Consider the following 26,904-nt stretch of genomic DNA (forward strand, 5'->3'; position numbering starts at 1 on the left):
ACTGATGTGGATCCGGGTACGTACAATATTTTTATCATTTTTATAACAAGTTGTGGTTGAAGACATTTTTACTGATTATGAAAAATGCAAGACTTTTTTCTCATATTTTTTGTGTAAAATCATGTCCGAAATCATGATTATTTTATTTTGTTGTTCTTGATCTGCTCGAATAATGTCATTATACAACGGAGCTATCGTTCCGATCCGGTCAGTGGTGATGTGCTTCAATAATGAATTTGAAAAACATAATCCGGCATTCTGAATTCAAATTTAACGGCTCAACTTCAGCGAGAGTTTTTTTTTTTGATTTTCTCGTAAATATATTTATGCTTATTTTAATTGGCACACAATTTATAAGCATCACATTATGTGCATATTTTAGCCGTTTTAACTTATCTCAAGAGTAACAATAGAAAATCGTACGATAGTTTTCGTACAGCTTGGACGAGAGTTCCGTGCTATAAACCGTTGCTATAAAATAATTTCAAATATTTATCGTTTTAATCGTTACATATGTATGCAAAATATGAGCTGCAAAAGGTTTTTTTTTATTACAAAAAATACTGTATTTGTTGTTGTCTTAAGAATTCAATTTATTTATTGAAGCCAACTATCACAGATCGATGAATACACCCGCTCCACCGGTCCAATTTGGGCCTTCAGTACAAACGCTTCATTCGGCAGCAAAACAATGTCCTTCGTTGCCATCGAACCTCTACAAATAAGGATAATTATTTTAATAAACAAACCATAATTCCTTTGCCATGCTGAAAACTCACCCTCGAATGTTATGCGAATTCACACTAACGACCTCAAAGTACAGCTTGCCAGGAAGCGCATCGGCCAGCGTAATGCCACTGATCACCTCGATCTGACTGCCAAAGTTAGCTAGGGTAATGTAGGTGCCGAAATTGGTCAGCTCTCGCACAACCGCCAGCACGGAATCGCCGAGCGCAACTGCTTTCACCGTACCGAGCTGGTAAGTTTTCGTCTTGCGCAATTCCATCATCGATTGGTACACTTTGAGGTGACTTTTTTCGGCCGCAAGTTGCGCCTGCACGTTCACTTCCCTGTACCGGTCGCCGACGGGTAGCCAGGTTTTGGAGCCGGTAGTAAACCCAGCCATTGCCGTATCATCCCACTGGAACGGTGTGCGGCACGGATCGCGTGACTTTTCCGCGTATAGGTCTTTGCCTGCATTGCAGGCCGCCGGATCGACGGTGTCCTCCCAGGAGATGTACACATCGGTCATGCCAATCTCTTCCCCTTGGTATGTGACACTTGCGCCGGAGAGGGACAACAGCACCATGTTCAGTGCGTCAATTCGTTCCTCCCCGAGACGCGTGGCAACGCGGGGACGATCATGATTGCCCATCTGTAACCCGTGAGACCGTGGGAAGCTTAAGTAGGATTTGTTCTGCAGCGGTTACCATGCTCAAAGACTTACCACCCAGTTTGGCACCTGTCCGGCAGGCAGTATGCTCATCCAATCCTTGACCACCTTCACGTAGTCCGCTGCCGTCGATTGCTTGTCCACCTCGGTAATGAGTCGAAAGTTGAACGGCATATGGGATCCCAACCGTCCTGTACTGCTCGCGTAGTACGTCTTGATCACATCTAGCGTTGAGTAGGCCTCCGTCATGATGACACGCGTCTCGCCGCCATGCTCTGCCTGGAATGCATCAATCAGTTCCCGCCATTCGTACACCATCTCGACCGTTTCTGGCAGATCCTGCGTGTAGATGTGTCGCAGGTAGTTGGTATCTTCGGGATCATCCGTCAGCCCGCTCACTGGCTCGTCGCGCAGCTGCGTATCTTCGTACAGCGTCGGCACGGCATCGATCCTGAACCCGTCCACGCCCTTGCCCAGCCAGAACAGCAGCACATCTTTCATCTCCTGAACGACCGTCGGATTTCGGTAGTTTAAGTCCGGTTGCTCGACGGTGAACTGGTGTAGGTAGTACTGTTGCCGCTGATCACTCCACTGCCATGCACTGCCACGGAAGGCTTGAATCTGTAACACATATCAGATAGTATCATCCATCATCTGTGTGATCATCACTCGCTATCCCCAAACTACTGCTACATACCCAATTGTTTGGTGGTAAGTTCCTACCGCCCGCCGGATTAACCTTCCCATCATGCCACACGTAATAGTCCTCATAGCCCGGCTCTCGCTGTTCCGACTTTACGAACCACTCGTGCAGATTGCTCGAATGATTCGGCACAAAGTCCATGATCACCTTCAGGCCGAGTCCGTGCGCCTGCTCCACCAACCGCTCAAAGTCAGCCATCGTTCCAAACTCCTCGTGAATGTCCCGAAAGTCAGAAATGTCATAGCCAAAATCAACCATCGGTGATTTGTAGATCGGTGACATCCAGAACGCCTTCACACCGATCGACTTCAGGTACGGCAGCTTCGAAGCGATTCCGTTAAGATCGCCCACACCATCCCCATCACTGTCCATGAACGATCGGGGATAGATTTGATAGAAGGCAGCCTTTTCCCACCAATCGCGGGACGTTGGTACGGTAAGATCTAAACATGCCACTAAAGAGAGTGCCCCAGCAAGGGCTACACACACAATCCAGAATGGGTTTGGAGTTCCCATGGTTCACTTCACTGCTACTGGAAGGATTGGTGTTGTGCGTGGCGTTTTATATAGTGCAGCAATTGTGAGGCAGGTCAATCAGGAAGCGGGTGGGATTAACTAAACAAATTGAAACTAGTTTTCGATAAGATACTGTTGATAGCTGAGGGTTCGATCGAATAGAGGAGAGATTAAGCTGCGCTAATTGAAGTGTAAAAATGACAACGACGCAACTTCGATAAGAGCAGTCAAGACACTCAGTTAGACAAGAGAAGTTTCTCTATTTGTATAGACAACTACACAGTGAACGACAAGAAGAAAAATGTGTTTTTTAATAATATGAAATAATTTATTTTGGTGAGATTTAATTAACTCCTATTTACAGACTGAAACGGGGGACGTCTTCTTTACGTCTAATATCTACCATGACGCGGATGAACTTCGTAGTATCTCCTACTTATTATGTTACGGTTTATGCGCAAAACGCGCTCTGCCTAACAGTCGAGTAGTACCTGTGTTTTTCCTAGTTTGAAAAAAAATAATAGAAAGTCTGCTGTTTCATCGACCGGAGAGCGGTTCCCCGATTCAGTTCGATTCAATCGCCCGGTGCTTCGCAATATCCCTCTCGACCTCCGTTTCTCTTTTTTTTCTCGCTCGCTAGACGAAGGCGTACAATTCGATTGTACCGCTGTAACACTAATAGTTGTAATTGAATTCGCCGTGTTTATCACAAACCTACCGTTTGATTGTTGTTTGCATTTTTCACTCACTAATTCCCTCTCTCTCTTTACTCCGGAGGTGGTACGTATCACGAAACAATTCCCCAACCAATCCACGCGTTTGTTGTTGTTGTTTGGGTGGCATCCCCACAATCAGATGCAATCCTCGCCGGGAGGATTTTAATACATGGATCACTGCGACATCATCCCCCGGATGGTCATCGTTTTCGCCAGAATATTTTCGTTATCCCGTGAATCGCGTAGGAGATGCTGTTGGGAGGGAAGGCATATAAATGGCAGCGAGTGGGGAATAGGGTTGGGTTGCGAAGTTTGTAGAGCAAATGGTACAAAGTTGGAGATTGAATTCCTCTCTTCCAGGTCGTAACGTATGCATTGAACAGATGGACTTATTTTAATTGGTAATTGCACTATTTTTTTAAGGAATGTGACCGTGATTTTAAAGGCTATCAATTTAAGAAACAGGGACGTTACAGGCCAATCTTATCTATAATAATTATACTTCAACTTTTGAGAATGAAAGATAGTTCTCGACATTATACATTGCTGTGGTTCAATCTCAAGGACTAAAAGTGGGAGAAAGAATCAATTGATTAGCTCAATTAATCGTAAACAGTGACTGGAGCAATCAGTATAGGTGGAGATATTCTTGACATTGTGGACACAAATTGAACAAGTGGACATTAAATTGAATGGTTGGCAGAGATGTCGGCTCCTTCAGCGTCCTATAAAATCAGTCCACTGGTTTAATGCATACGCTAAAATCAAAACAGTGCATAAGAGTTGATTAAATTACATTTGATCGTGACTTCCGTTCTGTAAGTTTCTCTCAAACCAGTTGTACCGAAACCACCACCACCAGTTGTGCCCAAACCAGCCCACTTCCTGCTTGGGAATCGTGTAAAATATCTCATTTAAAATGCTGCATAAAACTTATTTTATTTACATCCCTTGGAGGGGAGTACATACACGTAAACATACACATATTCTATGACGTCAGCCATAACTATAGATCATAGCTCAGCTGGATTAAGGTTACAACTAAACACATTGGGTAAATTTCACCGGCTCTAGAAGATTAATGTCGACATATTAAACACCACAAACCCTTTGCTCGTCCCTCTTCACCCAGCAGCCAGCTGCACGCTAGGCAGCCGTCTATTGCGTTCGTACGCTTCCGCCACCTCCTGTTCATGTTGATGTGCGATCGTGTCATGGTTACCGTTCGAAACAGTGTTACTGCTGCCGCTGCTGCTGCTGCTGCGAAAGCGTGAAAGGAAAAAGCGACAGAAATAACAGATTTGCGAACCAACAAACACCACCCAGCCGAACAAACCTCCGAAAGACTAGAGCGTTAAAAAGTAGGACAAAATGGGTAAGAGTAGCATGAGGCAGATGTTAGCTAAGTAAAACCCGGCGACACCCCTTTGGGACACCATCAACACGCACGGAATGGCTGTACAGTGTGCGATATGATGTGTGCGTCAGTGTAATGCGTGCGAACTCTGGGTGTCATCCGCAAAGGCGTATTTGGGCAAGCGGGCAGCACATTAATGGATGGGACAAGGCAAGCTAGAACAGTTTCTTGTAGAGTACGTACGAAGAGCTAATCGAGCTGAAGAGCCAATCCTTCCAGCCCTTGTTGCTTTCGTCGATTTTCGCCTCCACCTCCTCGCAGAAGTACTTGCGATCGTGCGATCGTCCACTCTTCGCGTCGCACAGGATGCGCTTGCGGCACTCATAATCACATTCCGGCTTCACTGGCGAGGCCTTCCAGTAGTGTCTGTAGTGCGGTCGGTGGAAAGAAGAGTAAGTTTAGAGAACGCTCGAGGAATAACCAGAAATCATTACTTACTTGTAGTACAGATCGAACAGCTCCTTACTGTCAGTCATGTTGTTGATCAGTTGATCCCAGTCGGCGGGTCGCAGACCCTTCATGCCGTACGCTGCCCGTGTCGAGTACAGCTTGTACCAGATGGGGTAATCGTAGAGATTAGCCTCCTTCAGGTTCATGATCCACGATTCATGATCTACGACTAGCTGCAAGATCAGAACAGAGTTGTTCAAAATAAGATCCTTCCCGTCATTCTCGCATCACACTTACCCGTGTAGTTTCATCGTGATCTCCATCGATGTAGTAGATCCGATAGCCCGGATTCAGATCATTGTACGGCGTCACCGATGGTCCAATGTACGCGATGCTGGTCGCCCGGCTCAAATCGTGCGGATCGTAAAACACCTCAAACTCGTCGAAGTGCGTGTGGCCAAAGAACTGTGCCGTAATGGTGCTCTCGAAGCGGGACACAATTTTGTAGTAATTCCTGCTCCACACCTTCAGACAATCGGAATGCCCCGGGGGAATGTGTCCAATCACGTGCACCTTTTCACCCGCAAACTCCGCACTCTGCAGCTCGTAGATGAACCACTGCAGCTCGGTAGCGGGATCGGTAGAGTTGAGCAGCAGCCACCAGTTCTTGTTGTTGCAGTAGTTCATGTTGAGCGAGATGATTCGATACCCAGGACGCACCAGTACGGAGTAGAAAGCACCGCGCCTTACCGTGTGCGAGACACTTGCCGGCAACCAACGCCGCCACTGCACATCCAGCTCATCGTACAGCCAGGCGATCGAACTGTCCACCTGCTGTACGTACGGTGGCGGGAAGCTGTTCACCGGAGCACTCTCGTGATTACCCAACGCCGGGAAGATCGGTATACCCGGGAACTTCTCCGTCATCTGCGTCACCGTCTCCTTCAGCACCTTCAAATTCTCCTCCTTGGTCTGATTCCACACGTCGTGCGGTGGCAGATCACCCGTCCAGATGATGAAATCAATGTCCGAGTGTGTATCAGCGATGTGGTTCAGCATGTGATCAACCGTTCGCTTCGGCGTGTCACACTTTCGATAGTCACCCCACTTGCCAGCCGCACCATTCGGTGTAGTCGGTCGTCCATTCGTCAGCCGACAGCACAGCGGCTCATTGCAGTCCGCGTTCGAACCCTCCGCATAGTACGGATCGAAGTGCGTATCGGACAGATGCAGCACCTTGAAAATGGGGGCCGCTTCCTTCGGCAGACCCAGCTCCCGTGGGTCCGGCTTCGGGACGGGCGGGAACTCAACCTCCCACTCGTGGTACGGGTTGTAAATGTCTCCGCAAGCGTCCCCGATGATGAAGCTACAGATCTCGTCCGGCCCGATCGTGATGCGCTTCAGCACGTAGATCACCTCCACCCCGAACAGCTGGCTCACTCCTTCGCAGACTCGTGCCGACTGGATCTTCAGCTGCACACAGTACTGGTAAATCATTTTGATGATCTCTTCCTTGCTTTTCCCGGTGCGTATGTAGTGCTGCAACAGTCCAGCGCCCGCCTTACACGCGGTGCAGGAGACCTGCGACATGACGCTCGTTTCCAGCTCGAACGCAACCTGCTGCAGATTGAAGTACTTGATCGTTTTGGTGAGCAGGGGCGGTAGATGCGACTCCTCCTTGGGGGAGTAGAACAGCGTCCGGGCGGTTGCATTCTCCTTCGCCTCGTGCGCACGCCTTAACAGCTGCTCGTCCTCGTCGCTCTCGATCACCGCGTACCGTGGTGGTAGCTGGTGCTTGTTGTTCTGATTCTGCAGCAGCGGATAGATGCTGCGCGGTGCTGCCTCCGCCGTCCAGTTATCCTCCGGCGTCTTCCATTCTACCGGCGGGCGGTGATTACCCGAGTTGAACAGAAACGGATGTGCTATAGAGAGAGAGAGAGAGGGAAGTAGAGGATAGCACATGATCAATACAATCCATCAAAGATCTACTTTGGGATTACTTACACTGTGCCAGGCGCAGTATCTCAAGCAGTACTATGAACACGATCGGGAAGTAATATTGGCTCATCTTGTTGCTGGTTCGCTCTTTGTTGCAGCTGTAAGAGAAACATTCATTTAGACACTCACACACACATACACACACTCGTTAAGCTCCGCTTTCAATTCTGACTTCTTAATAACACTCTGAAGCTGGACTGCACGGCTTCTTGGCAGTCGTCGACCGATCGACGCCAAGGACGTTGTGGTAATTTGCAGAGTGGGTTTAGCGCAATTATAGACTAGTCGGTGGGGAAGAAGTGCACACAAACACGCAACCGTACGCTCTCTAGAATTGCTTTCTTTGCAAACACACACACACCCACCAGCAGTACAAAGACACCACGACTTGATATATAACCCTTTGTACAATGAGTGCCTCATCGGAGCCATAATATATTGTGTGGAGCATTTTAATAATCTCGAGCAACGCCCCAACGCCCGTGACAAATCAATATCTAAACAAACATGCAACCTTATCAGTTTCGACGCCTCAGCCCGACAACAAAGCCTTGAGTTCTTGAAACGCAGAGCTTCTAGCTGGTCTTAAATACGGAAAGATCTAGGCTTGGGCAATTTGATTCTTTTCAGTGAACGCGTGCGATGTAGTTCGTTCAGTATGATGAACTGAACGCGTGCGGTAGGTCAGTCGCTCAATTGGAGCTAAGTACCATTTTTAAAAATATCATGTTTCATTTTATCGAGATTATAATGCAAGAACAGAAAATTTTGCTTTTAATGCTGCATTTTTAATTATAAGTACAGTCAGTCCGAGATACGCGGTTCATGCATAACTAGGTAACTAGGTTTTTACATTAAACCATTTATGTATAACAATTCATGCAGAAAATTTGAAAATTTCTGGTTTTTAAGAGGCTCTCAAATTTTTGGTAAAACAGTAATTTATCTTAAGTTGATTTGTAACGAAAGCTGATCTAAACGAGTAAAATCTACAAGCTTTCTCTTTTATGTTGCTGTGCGCTTAACGAGTTCTTTTTGTGCGACTGAACTAACTGAACGCGCGTGCGACAGTGTGCGACAAGAGTTCTTTTGGTGCGGTAGTGTGCGACTGACCCCACTGAATACGAGTGCGGCAGTGTGCGACTGAACTAACTGAACGCGCGTGCGGCAGTGTGCAACAAGAGTTCTTTTGGTGCGGTAGTGTGCGACTGACCCCACTGAATACGAGTGCGGCAGTGTGCGACTGAACTAACTGAACGCGCGTGCGGCAGTGTGCAACAAGAGTTCTTTTGGTGCGGTAGTGTGCGACTGACCCCACTGAATACGAGTGCGGCAGTGTGCGACTGAACTAACTGAACGCGCGTGCGGCAGTGTGCGACAAGAGTTCTTTTGGTGCGGTAGTGTGCGACTGACCCCACTGTATACGCGTGCAGCAGTGAGCGACCGAACTAACAGAACGCGCGTGCGGCAGTGTGCGACAAGAGTTCTTTTTGTGCGGTAGTGTGCGACTGACCCAACTGAACACGCGTGCGGTATGTGTGCGACTGACCCAACCAAACATGCGTGCGGCTGTGTGCGAATGACCCATCGGCTATGAGTGTTCTTTCTCACTCAGCACTCACTCAGGGGTCAGTGTGCGGCAGGAGTTCTTTTTGTTCGGCTGTGTGCGATTGATCAATCTGACCACGCTAGCAATATGTGCATTCTTTCTCGCGCAAAGTGCGATCGATCTTCTTGTGTCGTTGTGTGTAACAAATTCTGCCGACCCAAAACGAATGCTTTTTTTTCGTTCAGTCTATTACACCGACAGTTATCTTGCATCTTGTTCAGAGCACATTTCAGTTAGTTCTGTATGCGTGCGGATTGACCTACCCGTTCACTTTTTCGCGTGCGGCGATCAACCGCACACTATAATGAACTGAGTGTGCGGCATAGGTCTCGCACAATTGTCCCATGCCTAGAAAGATCATTGGCAAACAACATCTGGACAGTACTAGCTTCCTGCAGTTCTACTAAGGCTACAAAGAAAGCTAGTATAAGCGGGGAAGCTTGCCTGATACTATAGACTTCTTGTTGATGATTCTTCACAATATCAACACACGCCCTAACGCTTTGCCTTACCAAGGGCACACGGGCACAGTCTGTAATCTGTGCTGTGGAGTTATTTACAATCCCAAGGTTTGACGTAACGCACATAGGCTTTGATAATCCAACATCCGGAGAGCCCGCGGAGATGAAAAGTGATATTATGTTTTGATAAATATTCATGTCCCGCTGGCCCTCTGTTGCGATGCCCTTCTACGGACACTACCATCATTTCCTGTTTGTAACGGGGAGTTTTCTACGGGAAGTGATCGCAATTCATCACGCATAGTTCCTCTACACCTCGATCACGACCACCTGCCCAGTGCTGGAGAGTTTTCTACCAGCTGTAACCTACATTTTTCTCCACTCGAGATCTCCATTCTAGGTTGGAGATAGCTAAATAGCTGCAACCAGGAACGATGGCAGCGCAAACGGGTTGCGATCGTCGCTTTTTGCCGCCCGATCGTACGTCCTACGTCTTGCATTACATCACTGGCCACCGGTGGTTGGTGACGGTTGTGATTGCATCGATAAATTAAACTGTGTCATACGCTCGCGTGTGTGGCATTTTGCACACTTGCAATTAGGTCGTCGGTCCAGCGATCTGTCCGAGTCGCGGACGTGCTCCCGGTGCGAAGCGATAAAGCATCAGATGGGAGCATGATCGCTAGAGAACATGTTGTAGCGCATTGTTCCCGCATTGTCTGATCTGGGGTGGACGTTGGAAAAATGTGTTTTCTCATGTTGGAGATCTCGCGATTGGAGCACCGGACACAACAAAGAAATGGAACTTTGCAACAAAGGCTGTATCTCACCAGAGCACGCTGCTTGGATAAGCCGGACAAAGCTCTGTGTGTTCGGATCTCGCAATCAAACCCAAGCAAATCTTCGTTGCACGGAAGATGCATCATCAGCAGCACAAAAAAAAACAGGCCTCCGTTTGCTTGTTAACCCGGTCTTTAGCAAACTTTGCCATTTGCTGTGTTTCTTCCTCCGACAGACCCCTGACGGGTGTGATGAAAGAAAACCCGTTTTTATGTGCTGCGTTTCGGACACACACACACACCAGGCCCAACGATTTGGCGTGTCCGTCTGTCCGTCGATCAGTTTCGATTGCGGAAATGTGGGTCACATCTCAGGCCTGCGGGGCTTTTTGGACCGCTTGCTTGCTGTTGTCTGCTTAATGATGCGAATTTAATGTTTCAACTCTCCGCAGCACTACCACGGTCTTTCTCCCCCGGATATATGATTTCGGAGTTTGTCAAAAGGAAGGAAGGCACAAAGCACAACCATCAAAATCGATGGATCATCATCAACAGCGAAGGAAGACCTCACGTAAGTCTCATCATGCTCGTAAGGCATTTAGGGGATCCTCATTTTGCGTGTGTGTGTGTGTGTGTCTGCCTGCTTCCTTCGTGTGCTGGTATCGACGCCAACCAACCGTGTACTTTCACGCCGCCATACTTCTCGCCGTCCCTCGTGTGCGGTGCGTGCATGCAAAAAGAGAAATGCATGAATAATGGATGCGGTAAGAGTGGTTTTACTTTTTCTTCCAACATCCCCTCCCACCCACCCGCGGGGAGGATTTGGATGGTTCTGGTAGAGGGTGAAATTTGCCTGTCGCCGAAACACTGTGCCGCTGGATGGGTGACACACTCTGCCGATGCCTGTCCAGCCGGCTGTCGGTTGTGTTCGGGCTTTGTTGACCTAGTCGGCATTGGGTGGGGTGAAAATGACGTCTTAAAAATTCGTTACATTCCCCCGCACACACGTAAGCTGCCACGAGCACGAGACATGTCAAGTTTAATGCCAACGCCGTAAATCTTTGGAGGAAAACAATTTCTTCTCAGCTTTACCTTTTTTCAATTATTACATTCCCTTATTGCCACGAGCGGTGTCGTGAGGGCAAGGCAATAGAAAAGATGCAAAGGCATTAAAGCACATTCCTTTCATCTCCACTCCACGGCATCGGCTAAACTTAATGCAGCGCCTTTTCTTCGTCCCCGTGTGCCCACCGAGACCGAGACAGCTCGGCTGCAATTATTTTAATCAACTCACAAGTACGGGTGCGCACAAAACAATAATAATATTTCTGTCACGGATCGCTCCCTCCAGCGATCGCGAAGACGATCAGGTGTGTGTGTGGAGCGGGACCATCACCACATCGTGGAGCACGCGTGAATTGAAAGATTGCACAACCACCCATTATCATATCGGTCGATGGTCGCGTTAACGGCTGGTTTGGTCCCGAGCAGAAGGCAACACAAATAAAACGAGCACCACCACCGATTACTTCGGGAGCTGCACTTGCAACGGTTGCCTGACTGTTTGTGTGGTCTGCTCCGACTTTGGAAGGTGATTGAACAACGCAACGCGACACAAACTGCATTCCCGATGGCACGTCAACGTTTGGGGGGGAGGGAAATTATGCTATTTTCTACTGGCACAATGGAGCGCTCTGCTCCCTTGAGGAGCGAACCTTTTTACTGCGCAAGGTTCGCGCAAGGTTCCCTGGCAAGCGATTACGCCAACGACGCTTGGCGGTTGACAAGCGTGCGGAACCGATTAGCGATCTGTCTGTACACACGCGCCTGCGCGCTATGACGCCTAAGATGGTTACCATGGTTACTGGTTTGCTCAGAATAGCTTCTTCGGCTTGTAGGGACAGCGTTTGTTGTACAAGAATGGGGGAAATGATCTCGTGTTAACGCTAAACAAAGCATTGATCAACCTTGGGCACTGGTTCCTTGACCCTTTTAAGGTATTAATGGATATGTAGCGACCAGACCGCCATCTGGCGTGAGAATCGTGAGCGATCGTGACATCCAGGGACAAGGACACGGATCTCCGTGAAGCGCACTCACCAGGCACACGAATGTGTCAAAGTGACATGCGCCGCGTGTCCAGCGCTACACTTCCTGCTGTCAGCGAGCACATTCTCTCTCTTGCGACCCAACCTCGAAAGCGAACAGACCTCTTCCTTCGCTCCGCGCTCGAAACTTCCTCAACGTGAAACCCTCTCGCACGAACGTGCGCAACCGTTCATAATATAGTGTAAAATAAAGTTCCGTATTACCTACTCACGAAACCCAACGCGTTCGCGACATAAAAAATTAGGGACCACTTTTGTGGCGCCCCTAAAACTGGTGACCCCGACGTGATCGCGTGCGCGAGTGAGTGAGTGGTAACCTGACGAACATCGTGTCCAGCCGGAAAAAACGTGTTTCCATTGTTCCACGGTCCGGTCCGACGACAACGTTCCCCCCCATCATCGAGGAGCGGCCGACCACGAAGGAGGCACCACGCAAGCGCAGCCAGCGAAAAAACCCCCGTGCACAAACCCCGAACCCACGTGAGTGCAAATCGACACCGAAGGTGGCCGACAGTGAAGAACACGGTTCTGGAACATTTTTACCCGACGGAGCGACCGATTCTAGCGGAAAAGTTTCCTCTCGGTGCTGAGCGATCGCCGAACATTTTGCTGACACACCCCGCGCCGTGTCGCACACCCGCCGAGCATTTTGGTACCCGTACGTGTTTGCGCACCCGCCGATCATAACCTCACACGTACCGCCGAGCGCGCTCCAGACCCACGCGGTTTTTGTGTGTGCACCGTGTGTGTGTGTGTGTGGGTGAATGTGCGCAGGCCGACACCGAGCGGATTGCGTCAGAATTTTGCTCGAGCTACGTTCGTCATTTTTTTCGACCGTGCACCGAAGACGTCGTCAGCGCACGCAGCCATCGTTCTCTTCTCGCCGACACCACCGACCGAACGATACCGAAGATCATCGCCCCTCGTTTCTCACACCACCGGCGTCATCGACGAACGCAGCCAACGAGCGACTAATCCTAACACGATCGACCGCGTGTGCGGATTTTTCGTCGCCGAAGGATCGACCTAGCCAACCTCAGCTGGACTTGCTTGCGCCCCCGCCACTAAGGTAAGATCCACCCTTTTTTAACTAACCTTAGTCGTAAGGATGTTGCACAGTCCGCCGGTCCGCGACGTATCGACTCCCGATGGCGTAACCCCGAGTGCCGATCCAGCCGCGAGTGGATCCAAATCGCCTCACGTACCAACACCGCCCGTTCCGAATACCCCGCGCGTACCAGGGCCGTCCGCCTGCGACGCCATGTTTATGCCGCCCGAATCGCAGATTGACACTTTGAATGCCATGCAGCTGAAACCACCGGAGATGGACACCACTGACATTCAAACCTTTTTCTTCGCATTGGAAAACTGGTTCGATGCGTGGAATATCACCACGAACCAACATATTCGCCGTTTTAACATTCTTAGAACGCGTATACCGCTTCGTGTCCTTCCTGAGCTTCGCCCCCTGTTGGAGAACATTCGACAGTACGCTACGGACCGTTACGAGGTAGCAAAGCGTGCAATAATTGAGCACTTTGAAGAGTCGCAACGAAGCCGCTTGCATCGTCTGCTTGCCGAAATGAACCTCGGGGACCGAAAACCATCGCAGCTATTAGCGGAGATGCGCCGCGCCGCAAATGGAGCAATGACGGACTCTATGCTGGTAGATTTGTGGATCGGCCGTCTCCCGCCATACGTCCAGTCCGCCGTTATTGCCACTAACACGGATACCAACGATCGAGCTAAAGTAGCAGACTCTGTTATGGATTCGTTCGCGTTATACCACCGAACGGGCCCGTACCAAACCATCCACGAAGTACGCAACGAGGACTTCGAACGTCTTTCTCGGCAAGTAACGGAATTAGGTCAGCGCTTGGACGCCGTACTGAGCAGGCTCAACGAACGAGAACGCGCGCGACCACGCTCACGTACCCGGCAACGTCAACCGAACCAGGATGCGGTAACACCCAGCGGACACTGCTATTACCACACGCAATACGGGCAAGCGGCGCGGAACTGTCGTCCCCCCTGCTCCTTCAACAATCGGCGGCAGGGTAGTAACTCGGCCACTGCTTCCGATTGACGCTTAACCAGAGGCCAACCTCAACAGATACACGTACTTTCGACCCATAGCTATCGTCTCGTAATAACCGATCCAAAAACTAACATCAAATTCTTAATCGATACCGGTGCAGACGTTTCAGTAATCCCTCGACAACACAGTTCCGTCCCGAGTAAACCCTCCACCATGAAGCTGTTCGCCGCTAATTCTACACCAATCCAGGTTTACGGAGAGTCGCTCTATACTCTCGATTTGGGACTTCGCCGATCTTTCCTTTGGAACTTCATCATCGCAGACGTGGGGACAGCGATTATTGGAGCCGATTTTCTCCAACATTTCCATCTGCTCGTGGACTTGCGCAAAAAATGTCTTGTCGACGCCTTAACGAACGTACGTTCTACCGGAGTGCCGAGCCAAAACCCGTCGGAACCAACCGTAAAAGTATGTGATTCCACCTCACCGATCGCCACTCTCCTAAAGGAATTTCCCGGGTTAACTGCACTATCCACTCCTGGCACCTTACTGCAGTCCGAAGTGACACACCGAATCGAAACGACGGGGCAACCAACATTCGCAAGACCTCGCCGATTACCACCCGAAAAGTACGCAGCTGCCCGCAAAGAGTTCGAATCACTCGTCCAGCTCGGAGTGTGCCGCCCCTCGAATAGCAGCTGGGCCAGCCCGCTACATATGACAAAAAAGGCCGACGGCACCTGGCGCCCTTGTGGTGATTACCGCGCCCTAAATGCAAAAACCGTACCCGACCGTTATCCACTACCGTTTTTACAGGACTTCACGATGCATTTGCAAGGCAAGATCATATTTTCCAAGGTCGATTTGCACAAGGCATACCACCAGATACCAATTCATCCGGATGATATAGCGAAGACAGCCATCACGACACCCTTTGGACTTTACGAGTTCACTACCATGCCTTTCGGATTGAGGAACGCAGCGCAAACATTCCAACGCCTTATCCATGATGTCCTACGAGGACTCGAGTTTGTTTTCCCGTATATCGACGATATGATCGTAGCATCAACGTCCGAGGCAGAACACCACGAACACTTACGCCAACTTTTCGAACGATTGGAGAAGCACCAACTAGCCATCAATCCAGCCAAGTGCGAGTTCTACCGGAACGAGATTTCCTTTCTGGGCCATCTGGTCAACGCTTCTGGTATTCGTCCTCTCCCCGATCGAGTCCAAGCCATCAGCGAGCTGCCACAGCCAACGACGATTATGGAGTTGAAGAAGTTCCTCGCCATGATAAACTACTATCGACGTTTTCTGCCGCACGCCCTGGAAACGCAAGGTATACTTCTCGAGATGACTCCAGGTAACAAAAAGAAGGACAGAACGCCATTAACCTGGTCGCTAGAAGCTTCCGAAGCATTCGCCCAATGCAAAGAGCAACTGAAACGTGCAACGTTATTGGCACATCCCGTGAAGAACGCCGAACTTTCTCTATGGACCGACGCTTCAGATTTCGCAGCCGGAGCCGTACTTCACCAACGCACCAACGAAGACCTGCAACCACTAGGCTTCTTCTCGAAACGTCTCGAAAAGGCACAGCAAAAGTACTCGACCTATGACCGAGAACTTACCGCCATCTATCTCGCCATACGACACTTCCGATACCAGCTAGAGGGTCGGGAATTCTGTATTTATACAGACCACAAGCCTCTAACCTTCGCCTTCCGACAAACGCACGACAATGCCTCACCTCGACGAGCCCGGCAGTTAGACTTCATTGGCCAGTTTTCCACCGACATCCGTCACATCGCCGGAAAAGACAACGTTACAGCCGATCTGCTCTCCCGCATAGAGACAGTGCACGCGACACCGACCATCGATTATGAGCGATTAGCAGAAGAACAAGAGCGCGACCCTGAACTTTCCGACATTCTCAGTGGGAAAATTCAGACGGACTTGTTCCTGCAGAAGACACCAATACCGGGAAGCCCCAAGTCACTCTACGCCGACTGCCCTGGAGGTATCATCAGACCGTACATCACCCGATCGTTTCGAACACAACTTCTCCACGCCGTACATGATCTCAGTCATCCCGGAGCCCACGCCACAGCTAGACTAATAACAGAGCGTTTCGTGTGGCTCAATGCAAGGAAGGAATCCCAGGACTTCGCTCGGAACTGCTTAGCCTGCCAGCGCGCTAAGGTAGGAAGGCACGTCAAAAGCCCCTTGATACCATACCCTGCAACAACAGCGAGGTTCAGTCATATCAACGTAGACATCATTGGACCATTTCCCATCAGTAACGGTAACCGATACTGCCTTACGATAATCGACCGATTTACTCGCTGGCCAGAAGCAATACCGATCTCGGATATCACCGCATCTACCGTCGTATCAGCACTACTATTCCACTGGATCGCCCGATTCGGAGTTCCGGCGCACGTAACAACGGACCAAGGGAGACAATTCGAATCCTCCTTGTTCAAAGAGTTGACGAAAGCCCTAGGAACGAAACACATCCGTACGACAGCCTACCACCCGCAGGCAAATGGAATAATCGAGAGGTGGCACCGCACTCTTAAAGCAGCAATCACCTGCAAAGACACCGCAAGATGGAGCGAACACCTACCGCTAATACTGCTTGGGCTACGAACCACGTTTAAAAATGACATCAACGCCTCGCCAGCCGAACTTGTGTATGGAACGACGTTGACCATCCCGGCAGAATTCTTCATCGCGAAACCGCAAAATGCCCTCGCCGACCAATCCGACTTCGCCAAAACGTTAGAGGAGACGATGAGCAGCATTCGACCACAGAGCACCGCTTGGCATACCAACCGCACACCGTTCGTGCATTCCGATCTGAACAAGTGTACTCACGTGTTCATACGCGACGACACCGTCCGACCTGCACTAACTACACCTTACCACGGTCCATATAAGGTTCTTACACGCAATCCTAAGTCTTTTCAGATACTCCTACGTGGACAGCCAACGCTGGTTTCGATCGACCGCTTAAAACCAGCGTATGGCGCAGAAGAGGAAGCCACCCCGGCCCCGCAGTGCTCGTGGGAAGGGCTAACGACAAACCTGCTGCCGCCAACAACCGACCACTCGGAAACTCTGCCGTTACCGGACGTCCAGGCAAATTCGGACCGCAGAGACGCCACCGCAGCCTCCAAACCGACGTCGCGCGAACAACCAGTGCGTAATCAGACGACACCCGCACCACCATCGCACCCGACGACATCGAGACAAACCGACCGAGCCGCCGTCGACGCCCCACCACCCTCCATCCTACGCCGCAACGACCAGACGGTATCGACCGGCGTCACCAGGTCTCAGCGGAAGGTCATCATACCTCTACGTTACCGGTGACACCGCTCTAGGAGGGGAGTACTGTAGCGACCAGACCGCCATCTGGCGTGAGAATCGTGAGCGATCGTGACATCCAGGGACAAGGACACGGATCTCCGTGAAGCGCACTCACCAGGCACACGAATGTGTCAAAGTGACATGCGCCGCGTGTCCAGCGCTACACTTCCTGCTGTCAGCGAGCACATTCTCTCTCTTGCGACCCAACCTCGAAAGCGAACAGACCTCTTCCTTCGCTCCGCGCTCGAAACTTCCTCAACGTGAAACCCTCTCGCACGAACGTGCGCAACCGTTCATAATATAGTGTAAAATAAAGTTCCGTATTACCTACTCACGAAACCCAACGCGTTCGCGACATAAAAAATTAGGGACCACTTTTGTGGCGCCCCTAAAGATACTTTATGTTGCTGACAATGGTTGGAGGAGTCCAAAAATTGGACAATCATAACAACGCGTTGATGGGAGTTGTGTGATGTACTAAATCAGATGAGCAGATATCTCGAAAAGGAGAAATTCAAAAATATTGTAAACAGTCCTTGGTTCTAACATTACAGCATGGTAGTAATATCAGTTTATAGTTACTCAAGTTATACATGTTTTGTAGATATCAGCGTACCTTGAATTTAAATCCCCTCGTAGGTCTACAACTGTGAACTTTGAGAGCTGTGATAATACAATGAAGTCTAAATGTGTTTCAATCGATATTGAAGATTCTTTCAAAGCGCTTATTGCAGTTCATACCATAGAATACAATGTTTTCGCGATCACATTAAGCCTAGCTAGCTTTAAACTAGTCTGTTTGGCTTTTGAAGGGTCTGAATAATGGATTTATGTTCAATACTTTTGTTGATCTTCGATTCCCGCTCTTTCTACTAGGTTCGCCGTAGAACTGCAATGTTACAAAATATCAAATTTTCATTTGAAAAATCAACATTATATGATATCTGGAGGAGTATACATACAACCCTTAAATTCTGAGTATACATTCTTACTCGACAGCGATATTTAGCTGGTTTAAGCGGTTAGACAGCTTATGTCTAAAGCTGATAAGGCACCATTTGTTAAGAAGACTATTTTCTTCACGTTACGACCTACCGGGTCACAGGTCGGCCTGAACATGAAGGTTATCTAGACTTATTTGTGCCACGTAAATGAATTGTCAAGATTTTGCCTCCAATGGACGATCAAGACAGAAATTACCTCACGTCGAGCCTTTACTGCAGTCGGCGCTTTCTGTGGCTATTAAAATCATAACACCCATCGTTAGATCGTGCCTTCATACAAATAGCTCATAACTTCACACCTCTTCCAATATCGGCTTTCCGATCGAAATCTGCTTCGAATCCTCTAGAAAGTGAAATCACATCAGCGAAGAATCTCAACTAGCCCCCTCCCCCTGCTTATCATACCGATCGGATCCGCCTCGTTAGCGCGTGCCCGGCCGCTGATCCGCGAAATGACAATAGGTCCTGAAAATTGGAAAGTAAACGCATCCGGGATTAGCGGAACCGAAAATTAACGACCTTGCTCTATCCCGGGCACTGCGGGAGGAACGGCGCCTCACAGGAACTTGATTGACGCAATCTCAACGCGTCGTCTGTAGCTACCCGAGAAGGCGGATAGGATTGGAGTTGTTGTTGTCCAGACACTCCAGACACTTTCACTTGGCACAGCACCAAGTGGGGTGGGCTTTTCCAAACATCTGTTTTGTCTGGTTTGGATGTTAGGCAATTGTTTAGGTTCTTCTGTGGCGCGGAGGAGATCACAAGAGATCACTTTTCCTTTCGAAAAGACGCTTCGTTCCTTCGTTGTCGAGAGAGTCGGAGAGTTTGGGCCAAGTGGTGGCCTTTGCCTTTGTTCAGGATCGTGAAAGTGGTGCCTAGTTTTTGCTGCGGGGCAATTTTGAAGTTGGTTTTTCTATTTCAATCACTCTCCAAACGTGAAATTTCCGTTGAAAACGTTATCAAGAATGCTTGGGTAATTAGGCGTGCGGCCGACGATCGATTAAGAGAAAACGAAACTCAAAAGGTCATTCCCATTTCTCATTAATCAGCCCATCACTCCCAAGGGTTGACACACTAAAGTTCCTTGACCTCCAATCGGTTAGCAAGATACCCTTTGTATTGGCCCTATGCTGCCCTTCGATCTCTAATGATGATCGTGAGCGGCTGTTTGTGGCAACAGCACACTCACACACACACAAAGGAATCAGTGAACCGATTAAAAGGGAAAGTTTCCGCCTAATCATGACCTAAATCTTGTCTTGCTTCCCCCTTGCTTCCCGTATTACAGAACGATCAAACGGGCTTCCGACGCGCTTAGATGACGTGCCTCTATTCCGGCTGGTGCGTTAGCACTCTGACATTGACCTTACCTAACACTTTCTTCGGGACGTTCTTCGGTTGCCGGTCTCGGGAAGTCACTGTAGCGACGTAAAACAAATAATCCAATTTACAGCGTTGCTCCGTAATCTGTCTCTCCCTCTTTCTCTCTCGAACATGCACACACACAGGGTGTTCCTTTTTTTCTATCGGGTCGATGCCATATCTGAAATAAAGCAAACCCAACGATCAGCTTGAAAGAAGTTGTGTGCGCACCGTGCGGGAAAAAGGTAGCGACGCCGTGCGGTTCGTCTTCTGGTGGATATAATTCCCGGCCCGGATTCAAACCGTGAACAATCGGGTTAGCTGGTGCTGCTCACCATTCCCCAAAGCCCCAATTACTGGCCCAATCAGTGGGAGGGAACGGGCAAAGAGAAAGGCACCATCGCGGATGGTGCACAACACAACCTAGAAAGGAAAACGACGAGCGAGCACTTCCGGCAGAGATGCTGCTGGATTGGACAGAGCTTGGGTGGATGCGAGGGTGCATTGTATTTACGAAAAATGCACATTGAATGTCCTCCGGAGTGTTTCACCAAGCGTTTTTCACCAACACACACACATACGATGATACGATGAGTCATATCGGCACTGGGTTTCGCCTCATAAAATCATAAAAGTGGCCTCCCATTCACTAACATGGCGACGCGCCCCAATGGACGGAAGGAATCGGACCGGAACTTCAACGCATGTGTGTGTGTGTGTTTGTACAGTGTTTTGGTTTTGGTTGGTCACTGTTGGCACTATGCGTCTTGCCTTGAACGCGAACGCGATATGTTATTTTGCGCATTTGAAGTATGTGTTTTGCGCAAGCGATAAGCGCAGCATCACAATGGAACGTAAACAAGCTGGCGGGTGATCTCGCGTTCATCGTCTCGTGGATCATGACCGTGTTTTTTTTTGCTTTGCTTTGCGTTTACTGGGGAAACGTAATGTTTTCTTTACTGTTTACTGTGATGCTGGGCTGGTTTGTGCATCTTATCGTAAATTGTGCACTTCCGGCTGGCGACGCGTATCGTTCCGGTTGTTCGCTTTGTCTTGCTTTCGGTCAATTTACTACGTCTTGGGCATTTTTTTCTTCTTTTTTGCCAATGTATTGAAATTTTAATGGACAGTTATTAAAGCTCTAGCGCAATTTAACCGATGCGAACGAAATCCATCGATTTGTGGCTTTTTTTAGGTAGATTTGGCAAAAAAGAATGGACAACAAATACAATAAACCATCATAAATCAAGCTACGCATTCAACGTTTCGAAGGTCAACAAAAAAAGACTCACAAAGAAAAAAACCCCTCAAATAAACAATCATGCAACCAACCTAATAAAAAGATCCAATTTTCGACCGCCCATGCTGCTGAGGCGGAAGCTGAATCAGACAATCGGAAAATAAGTGGGGCACTCAATTTGCAACTGGGTTGCTATAATTAAACTGTGCTTCAAACTATTCTTCTATTTAAAATGTGTTAAAAGCAAAAGAAAAAAAGCAGAGCTTCTGGTTGATGAAACAAAAAACAAATGAGCAGAATAAATTTAAAAAAAAAACGGATCACTAATTAAGGTAACACTAACACTCTGACACATTGTTGTCTGTTTTTAGGGACAATTAATCTTCAATCATTTTGGAGCAAACAAATCGAAATAGTGTATTTCTTGTTTAGATATTTTTTCTTTAATTTCAGTACATAAAATCAGGTAAACAATGCCATTAAGTAGAAGGTAACTTCGGCCCAGTACAGTCGTTGCAGCTAATTTTTGACTCTTACTCACCTATTTTTGTCTCAAAGGCACTAATGTTTGACAGCGTGTCACAATGTTTGCCTCTAAGGCATCAAGTTTTGTCTGTGAATCAATCGCTCTGTTTACAAAAATCCAAACTGTGTGGTTACGAGATTATTGAAATTAGATTAAATAGTTAATAATTTTATTGGTAGAATTTAATGTATAACAATTCTTATGCCAATTTTGGAAGTTTTAATGGAGTGAAAAAAGTTGGCATGTGTTTTGAGGTGTAAACAATGGCTTTAGAATGTCTAAATTTTCATTATTTTTTTCTCTAAAAACATTTAATTTACGCAGTTTTTGTATTATTTATGTGATATAAAATTACAATTGTCATAAAACTGCTCAAATATCATGTATAATTATCATGATTCCTACAAGAGTAAAAAAAAATGAAAACTAACAGACAAAAATAGGTGCGTTAGAGTCAAACATTGATGCTCTCGAGCCAAAATTTGGTGACAGCGACTGTAAATCAATTGGATTCTTCATTTATTTGCTGACTCTGTTTTAAGCAACTATAAGAAAAACTTGTCAGGTAACCACCAAAACTAAATTATTTTCGGGGTTTTCATACAAAATACGTACCATTTATACTAACACGCATTATGTGAAAGAATCAATAATCGACGCCTTCATGCTACAGTAACTCAAGTTTCTATAACGCTCATTGAAAAAATGAGTTCGTCATAGAAATAAACAGATAAAGCAATAGTTATGGGACAACATACTCAGGTTATTTATCCTGAAACTAACATAAAATCCAGTTTTCAAACTCACGTCACCAGTAATGCAAACTAACGAGACGAACAGTTTTTTTTTTTCATTTAATCCGTAAATCTAACCTAACAAAAACGTAGCACCAAGCGAGGAACCTCGTTTGCCAAAAAGGTTTTGGTTTTGGTAGCGCACAGCCTCTACCCTCGTGTTAGGCTAGGCCCAGCTCTTCTATTTTTTGCGACCATAAACCTTTATATAATCGTTCCTTTCATGTTTTTTTTTTTGCAACATATATAAGCAGCGCAGCGTCCATTTCAAGTTCGGCCGCCCATTGGATGTCGTTTGTTTCGCATTGCTTTCCACAATTATGTCAGCCGACGCCGGTGCTGCACGGTGGATGAGTTTTTCGCTACAGCAGGTTAACGCAACGCATTGTGATGCCCTGTTGCAGGGGGGGGGGGGGGGGGGGCAATCGGGGGTGAGAATTATGCACCGGCAAACCCCGCCATCCAGGTTACAGCACACAATATAACAATAAACAAAATACTTCACCCCGGGGTAGCCGGGATGCTCTCGAAAAGCAGATCATCATCTAGCAAACACGCAATGCAACATACAGCAGCACACACACGCACAAACACACGCTAGTTAAGGGCTTGTCCCGTTGCAACAACCCCTCTCCGGTGCCGGGTGCATTGATCGATGACGGGTGGCGCGGTTTCTGTTCGATCGCAACAGTTCGAATGCGGCGCCGTTGTGAGACGCTCAATTTAAATATATTAACCGGCGTGAAACGAAACAGATTAAATTGAGATTGGATTATTGATATTTGTTCGCACTCGCACACACACGCACGCCAGCACTCTCTCTCTCTCTCTCCCTTCAAGAGTGTACGCTCCAACGCAAACGGCTATGAGTATGATGATCGTTTGGCACGAAAATATGTTTTGCGCACCGTCCAACACACACACACGCGCGCGCGCTTTGCACTGCTCTGCTTGTCGTCACTAAAGTGAAAGTAAACAAACGAAAGCTAACCCACGGCCCACTAACGCCCCACGCCAGGCAAAGCGACCACCCTTTCGCGTCCGAAACGGGGTGGCGCTGGGTGGGCTTTCTGTGGGGGTACCAGCAGCAGCAATAGTGGCGGCAGCAGAGGGGAAAAAAATTAAAATGGCCTCCTTCGACGTCCAAATACCTCACCGCTGGCAGAAGTATTTTCTCTTTCACAGTTTTTACTTTAAATTTCAATGTTCCTGCGCGCACAACGGAGTGGAAGGTCAAGCAGGGCTGGAATCGTGCTTGGCGGTATGGGAAATTTACAAAACATGCACACTCACTATCACTCAAAGGCAACCAAATCAGGGGGGCGAAAAGCTTCATGTAAACAGCAGTTGACCCACTGCAGTTCCCGGTTCACTGTCACATTGTTGTGCTCAGCTCCACTCTGGCCACTTTCCAGTCCGTTCACAAAGGTTTTTTTTTATATTTCCCGAATTTTCACCGTTTCACCTTGACGTGCAATTTTTCCGATTGGATTTTTCTTAAATTTTCTAGGTCAAAAAGATGCGTTTTCTTTTACGATCCCCAGTGCCGCGGTTGATGATCGGTGAATGAAGCTTTTCTCCCCCCTATCCCCCCTTGTAACAGCCCCAGCCATAAACCGTTTCCATTCGAGTGGTTTGAGCTCGCGAGGATCACCTAAAAACAAAACGCGCTCGTTCAACGGGTTTCGCCCTTTCTGAACGATCCGATACCGTACGGTTTTCGATCTTCGCCTGATTGTCGACGCTTCTCAGCTCGATGGACTGATGCACTTGAAATTGCAGCACTAGCACAGGTTCGGTTCACTACGCGATCAGACCGGAGGGTAAGCGAAGAGCGTCCAACGGCAACGGTGGAAGCCTAACTGTGAGGCCTCACTTAACACAATTCGGCTGCCGAGATGGACGCGCGTTAGCAACATCGTTTGGCAGACCGTTTGTTCTCATATTTGATTCCATCCACTCTTCTCCCTTCCACATGCAAATATTCAGCCCACATATTACACACATTGCTTTACATGCTCACACACACACACACAGATCTACACTTACTTTTTTGCGATTACGATTACGGCTTCCTAGCTATCTTGGCGCGGCCTTCTACACCGCGAAATCACGCGCACACTCACTCACCCACTGGGACCGGGCGATACTCTCACACAGCACAGCACCACTGCACTCTGCACACGGAATTCGATCGTGATCCGAAATTCGAATTCCACCCTCCCTCCCACCCCTGACTCCCTCACCCACTACTTCACCACCACGGAGCGGGCGAATGGCGCCAACGGGGATAACGGATAAGTTGTCCAGCAGCTACCACTACGGCAGCAACCTGACCACGGCCACGCACCTAGGAAGAGGGGCCGTGTCGTTTGGGGAAGGAAGGTGTTGGTGCCTGGGAGGAGCAGCGAACGCGCGCACGGTCTGGCTGTCTGTCTGTCGGCACGCGCGGCCTGTAGCGTAATGTGGCCGATGCGGCTGGCCGAATGCGATGGTTGGGGCATATTGGTCGGTTGGAATGGGAGAGAGAAAGAGAGCTCGCCATGTGTGAGGGAAGAGAGAGAGAGTGTGTTTGTAGTACAGGTTTGTCAAAGTGGCCAGAAAGGGTTGCAATCTAATGGGTTTGATTTGCAGTAGAATTAAAATATTCGAATTTTTCACATCATTTAAAGGTGAAAATTGATAAATTATTGTTTTGTCGTTACATTGACCTCTACCACGACAGCATACCACACTGACTACTGTCAAAAAAATTGGTAGCATTTTTAGGAATAATTTGTATGATAATAATAATATGTATATACCAACCGCTCAATGTTTAATTATAATTGATTTTTACCGATATTTCCGCACACCTGGAAACTGAAGAATTCGTGTTACAAGGTAAAGTATGACTGAGAATGTCTCGGTGGTTAAGTGAAAAGCTTTCGTTTTTTGAGAGTTGATGAATTAATCTTATTTATTTTATGAAATACAAATCTCGTGCCTTGATGTTTCTGACCTAATTAGTTCGAAACGAATGGATTATTGCTCATGAACCTTTACTCACTCTTTGGTATGGTGTGAAAACAATTTAAATTCTTTTTTATTTATGACTCGAAGCTGTCATCATAATTTTATACTATTTTGTATTTTCGCAGTACCGTATTCTGCTTTTTTTTGTTGGTCCCTGTGGCCTATCAGCCCAGAAATTGTGTTGTTCTGCCACATTTCATTATTTAAAAAAAAAACCATCAATGTAAAAGCAAGCAAAAATTTACCATCGTTCACTTAACATAAAAACTAGACGTAAGGAATGGAAAAATAAGAGCAGAGATCGGTTCAAAAGATATGAGAGCTAAAAGTGGTAATAGAGGAATTGAAATTAAAACGATAGTAAAATCAAAATGCATAACCATTTGAAGTTAAAAGTAAAAAGAGTGCTCCTCATCACTGCTAGATAAGTCGTGGAGTTGAAACTGGTGCAATCGTGTCGCAACGATCGCTCACAATGAGCTGCACCTATGTGAACAGCAACAATAATAACGCTAAAACTAGCTTTATCGTGGTAAGTTACCGCTGAATATATAATTTGTGTCTTTTCTAAATATTTTTCCTCAGTATGTCTTTTTAATTGTGTATTTTGTTTATTTTATTGCTTAAACATAAGTAGTTTCATAATGTTTGTCTAAATGTTTGACACTCCTGGACATAGATCAAGAGGTGATCCAATGTGGATCGCGGCTAGAGCGCATATCAACCTTCGGCGGAGAGTGTGTGCCAGTGCGTGCGCGCGAATCGTAAACGCAATGGAGCCTTCGTGAAAGCGAGAGAAAGAGAGTGAGCATCGTTTGCTCGTGCTCATTTGATGCGTGAGAGCGATCGGGTTGGTTTGTCGCGCGCGTGCTGTCCAGATCGTCGGTGATCGTTGGGTTGAGCGATGAATTGAAAAGTGCCAATAACATATTTTTTGTTTAATTAAGCTATGTCACAACACTAACAAATTTGTACAAATTTTACATTTTCAACCCTCCCAATTCTTCCCTCAATCGCCCATGTATATTCCGGCATGGCGTGGATCATTGTCACTACCATTGCTGTCCCGCTCTTTCGCGTCACGGGCTCTTCTAAACTGGAAGCCTCCAGCACCACCATCCCTCACGCGCTGCAACCCACTCCGGCACGGTTGCACACAAGCGCGCATGCAATACGCTTTCACGAACAGGGTGAAGCGAATCGTTTCCGTGAGAAACGTGTACATCAGCGGATTGAGGACGGCGTTCACCATCGCCAGGATGCCGAAGGAGTAGTGCAGATTCCAGTAGGCGCCCGTGTTCGCCTCGCCGACCATTTTCACCAGCAGAAACACCCACATCGGCAGGCGACACACAAAGAACACCAGCATCAGCACGACGATGGCCTTGAACATGTGTATCTGGCGCCGGCGCCGGTTAGAAATCGCTTCACTCGGATGGTGGCCTTGGGCGGGTCGC

At 47.9% G+C, this 26,904-nt stretch overlaps 3 protein-coding genes across 9 annotated transcripts; 1 reads left to right on the forward strand and 2 right to left on the reverse strand.

The window, feature by feature from the left end:
- Positions 1-568: 568 nt before the first annotated feature.
- Positions 569-2,643, reverse strand: LOC120955595 (maltase A1-like). The gene is made up of 4 exons (XM_040376622.2): positions 2,091-2,643; positions 1,448-2,014; positions 780-1,375; positions 569-715 (listed from the first exon to the last, which is right to left on the reverse strand). Exons 1-4 carry the CDS (start codon positions 2,610-2,612, stop codon positions 598-600), a joined length of 1,803 nt encoding a protein of 600 aa, XP_040232556.2. The 5' UTR covers positions 2,613-2,643; the 3' UTR covers positions 569-597.
- Positions 2,644-2,914: 271 nt separating this feature from the next.
- On the reverse strand, positions 2,915-24,917 carry LOC120955594 (sphingomyelin phosphodiesterase). Of its 7 annotated transcripts, XM_049610561.1 has the most exons (7): positions 24,482-24,917; positions 19,881-20,053; positions 7,140-7,231; positions 5,433-7,057; positions 5,184-5,368; positions 4,929-5,111; positions 4,242-4,588 (listed from the first exon to the last, which is right to left on the reverse strand). In XM_049610561.1, exons 3-7 carry the CDS (start codon positions 7,201-7,203, stop codon positions 4,453-4,455), a joined length of 2,193 nt encoding a protein of 730 aa, XP_049466518.1. In that variant the 5' UTR covers positions 7,204-7,231; positions 19,881-20,053; positions 24,482-24,917; the 3' UTR covers positions 4,242-4,452. The 7 variants fall into 7 exon arrangements, 5 of the variants coding, with proteins under 5 accessions (XP_049466517.1, XP_049466518.1, XP_040232555.2 ...); XM_049610560.1 differs by lacking the exons at positions 4,242-4,588; positions 19,881-20,053; positions 24,482-24,917 and adding exons at positions 2,915-3,580; positions 7,306-7,555; XM_040376621.2 differs by lacking the exon at positions 19,881-20,053.
- On the forward strand, positions 13,199-14,176 carry LOC120956144 (uncharacterized). The gene has a single exon (XM_040377519.2). It carries the CDS (start codon positions 13,199-13,201, stop codon positions 14,174-14,176), a length of 978 nt encoding a protein of 325 aa, XP_040233453.2.
- Positions 24,918-26,904: the final 1,987 nt, after the last annotated feature.

Source organism: Anopheles coluzzii, chromosome 3 (assembly GCF_943734685.1).
Source record: "Anopheles coluzzii chromosome 3, AcolN3, whole genome shotgun sequence".
Lineage (NCBI taxonomy): Eukaryota > Metazoa > Arthropoda > Insecta > Diptera > Culicidae > Anopheles > Anopheles coluzzii.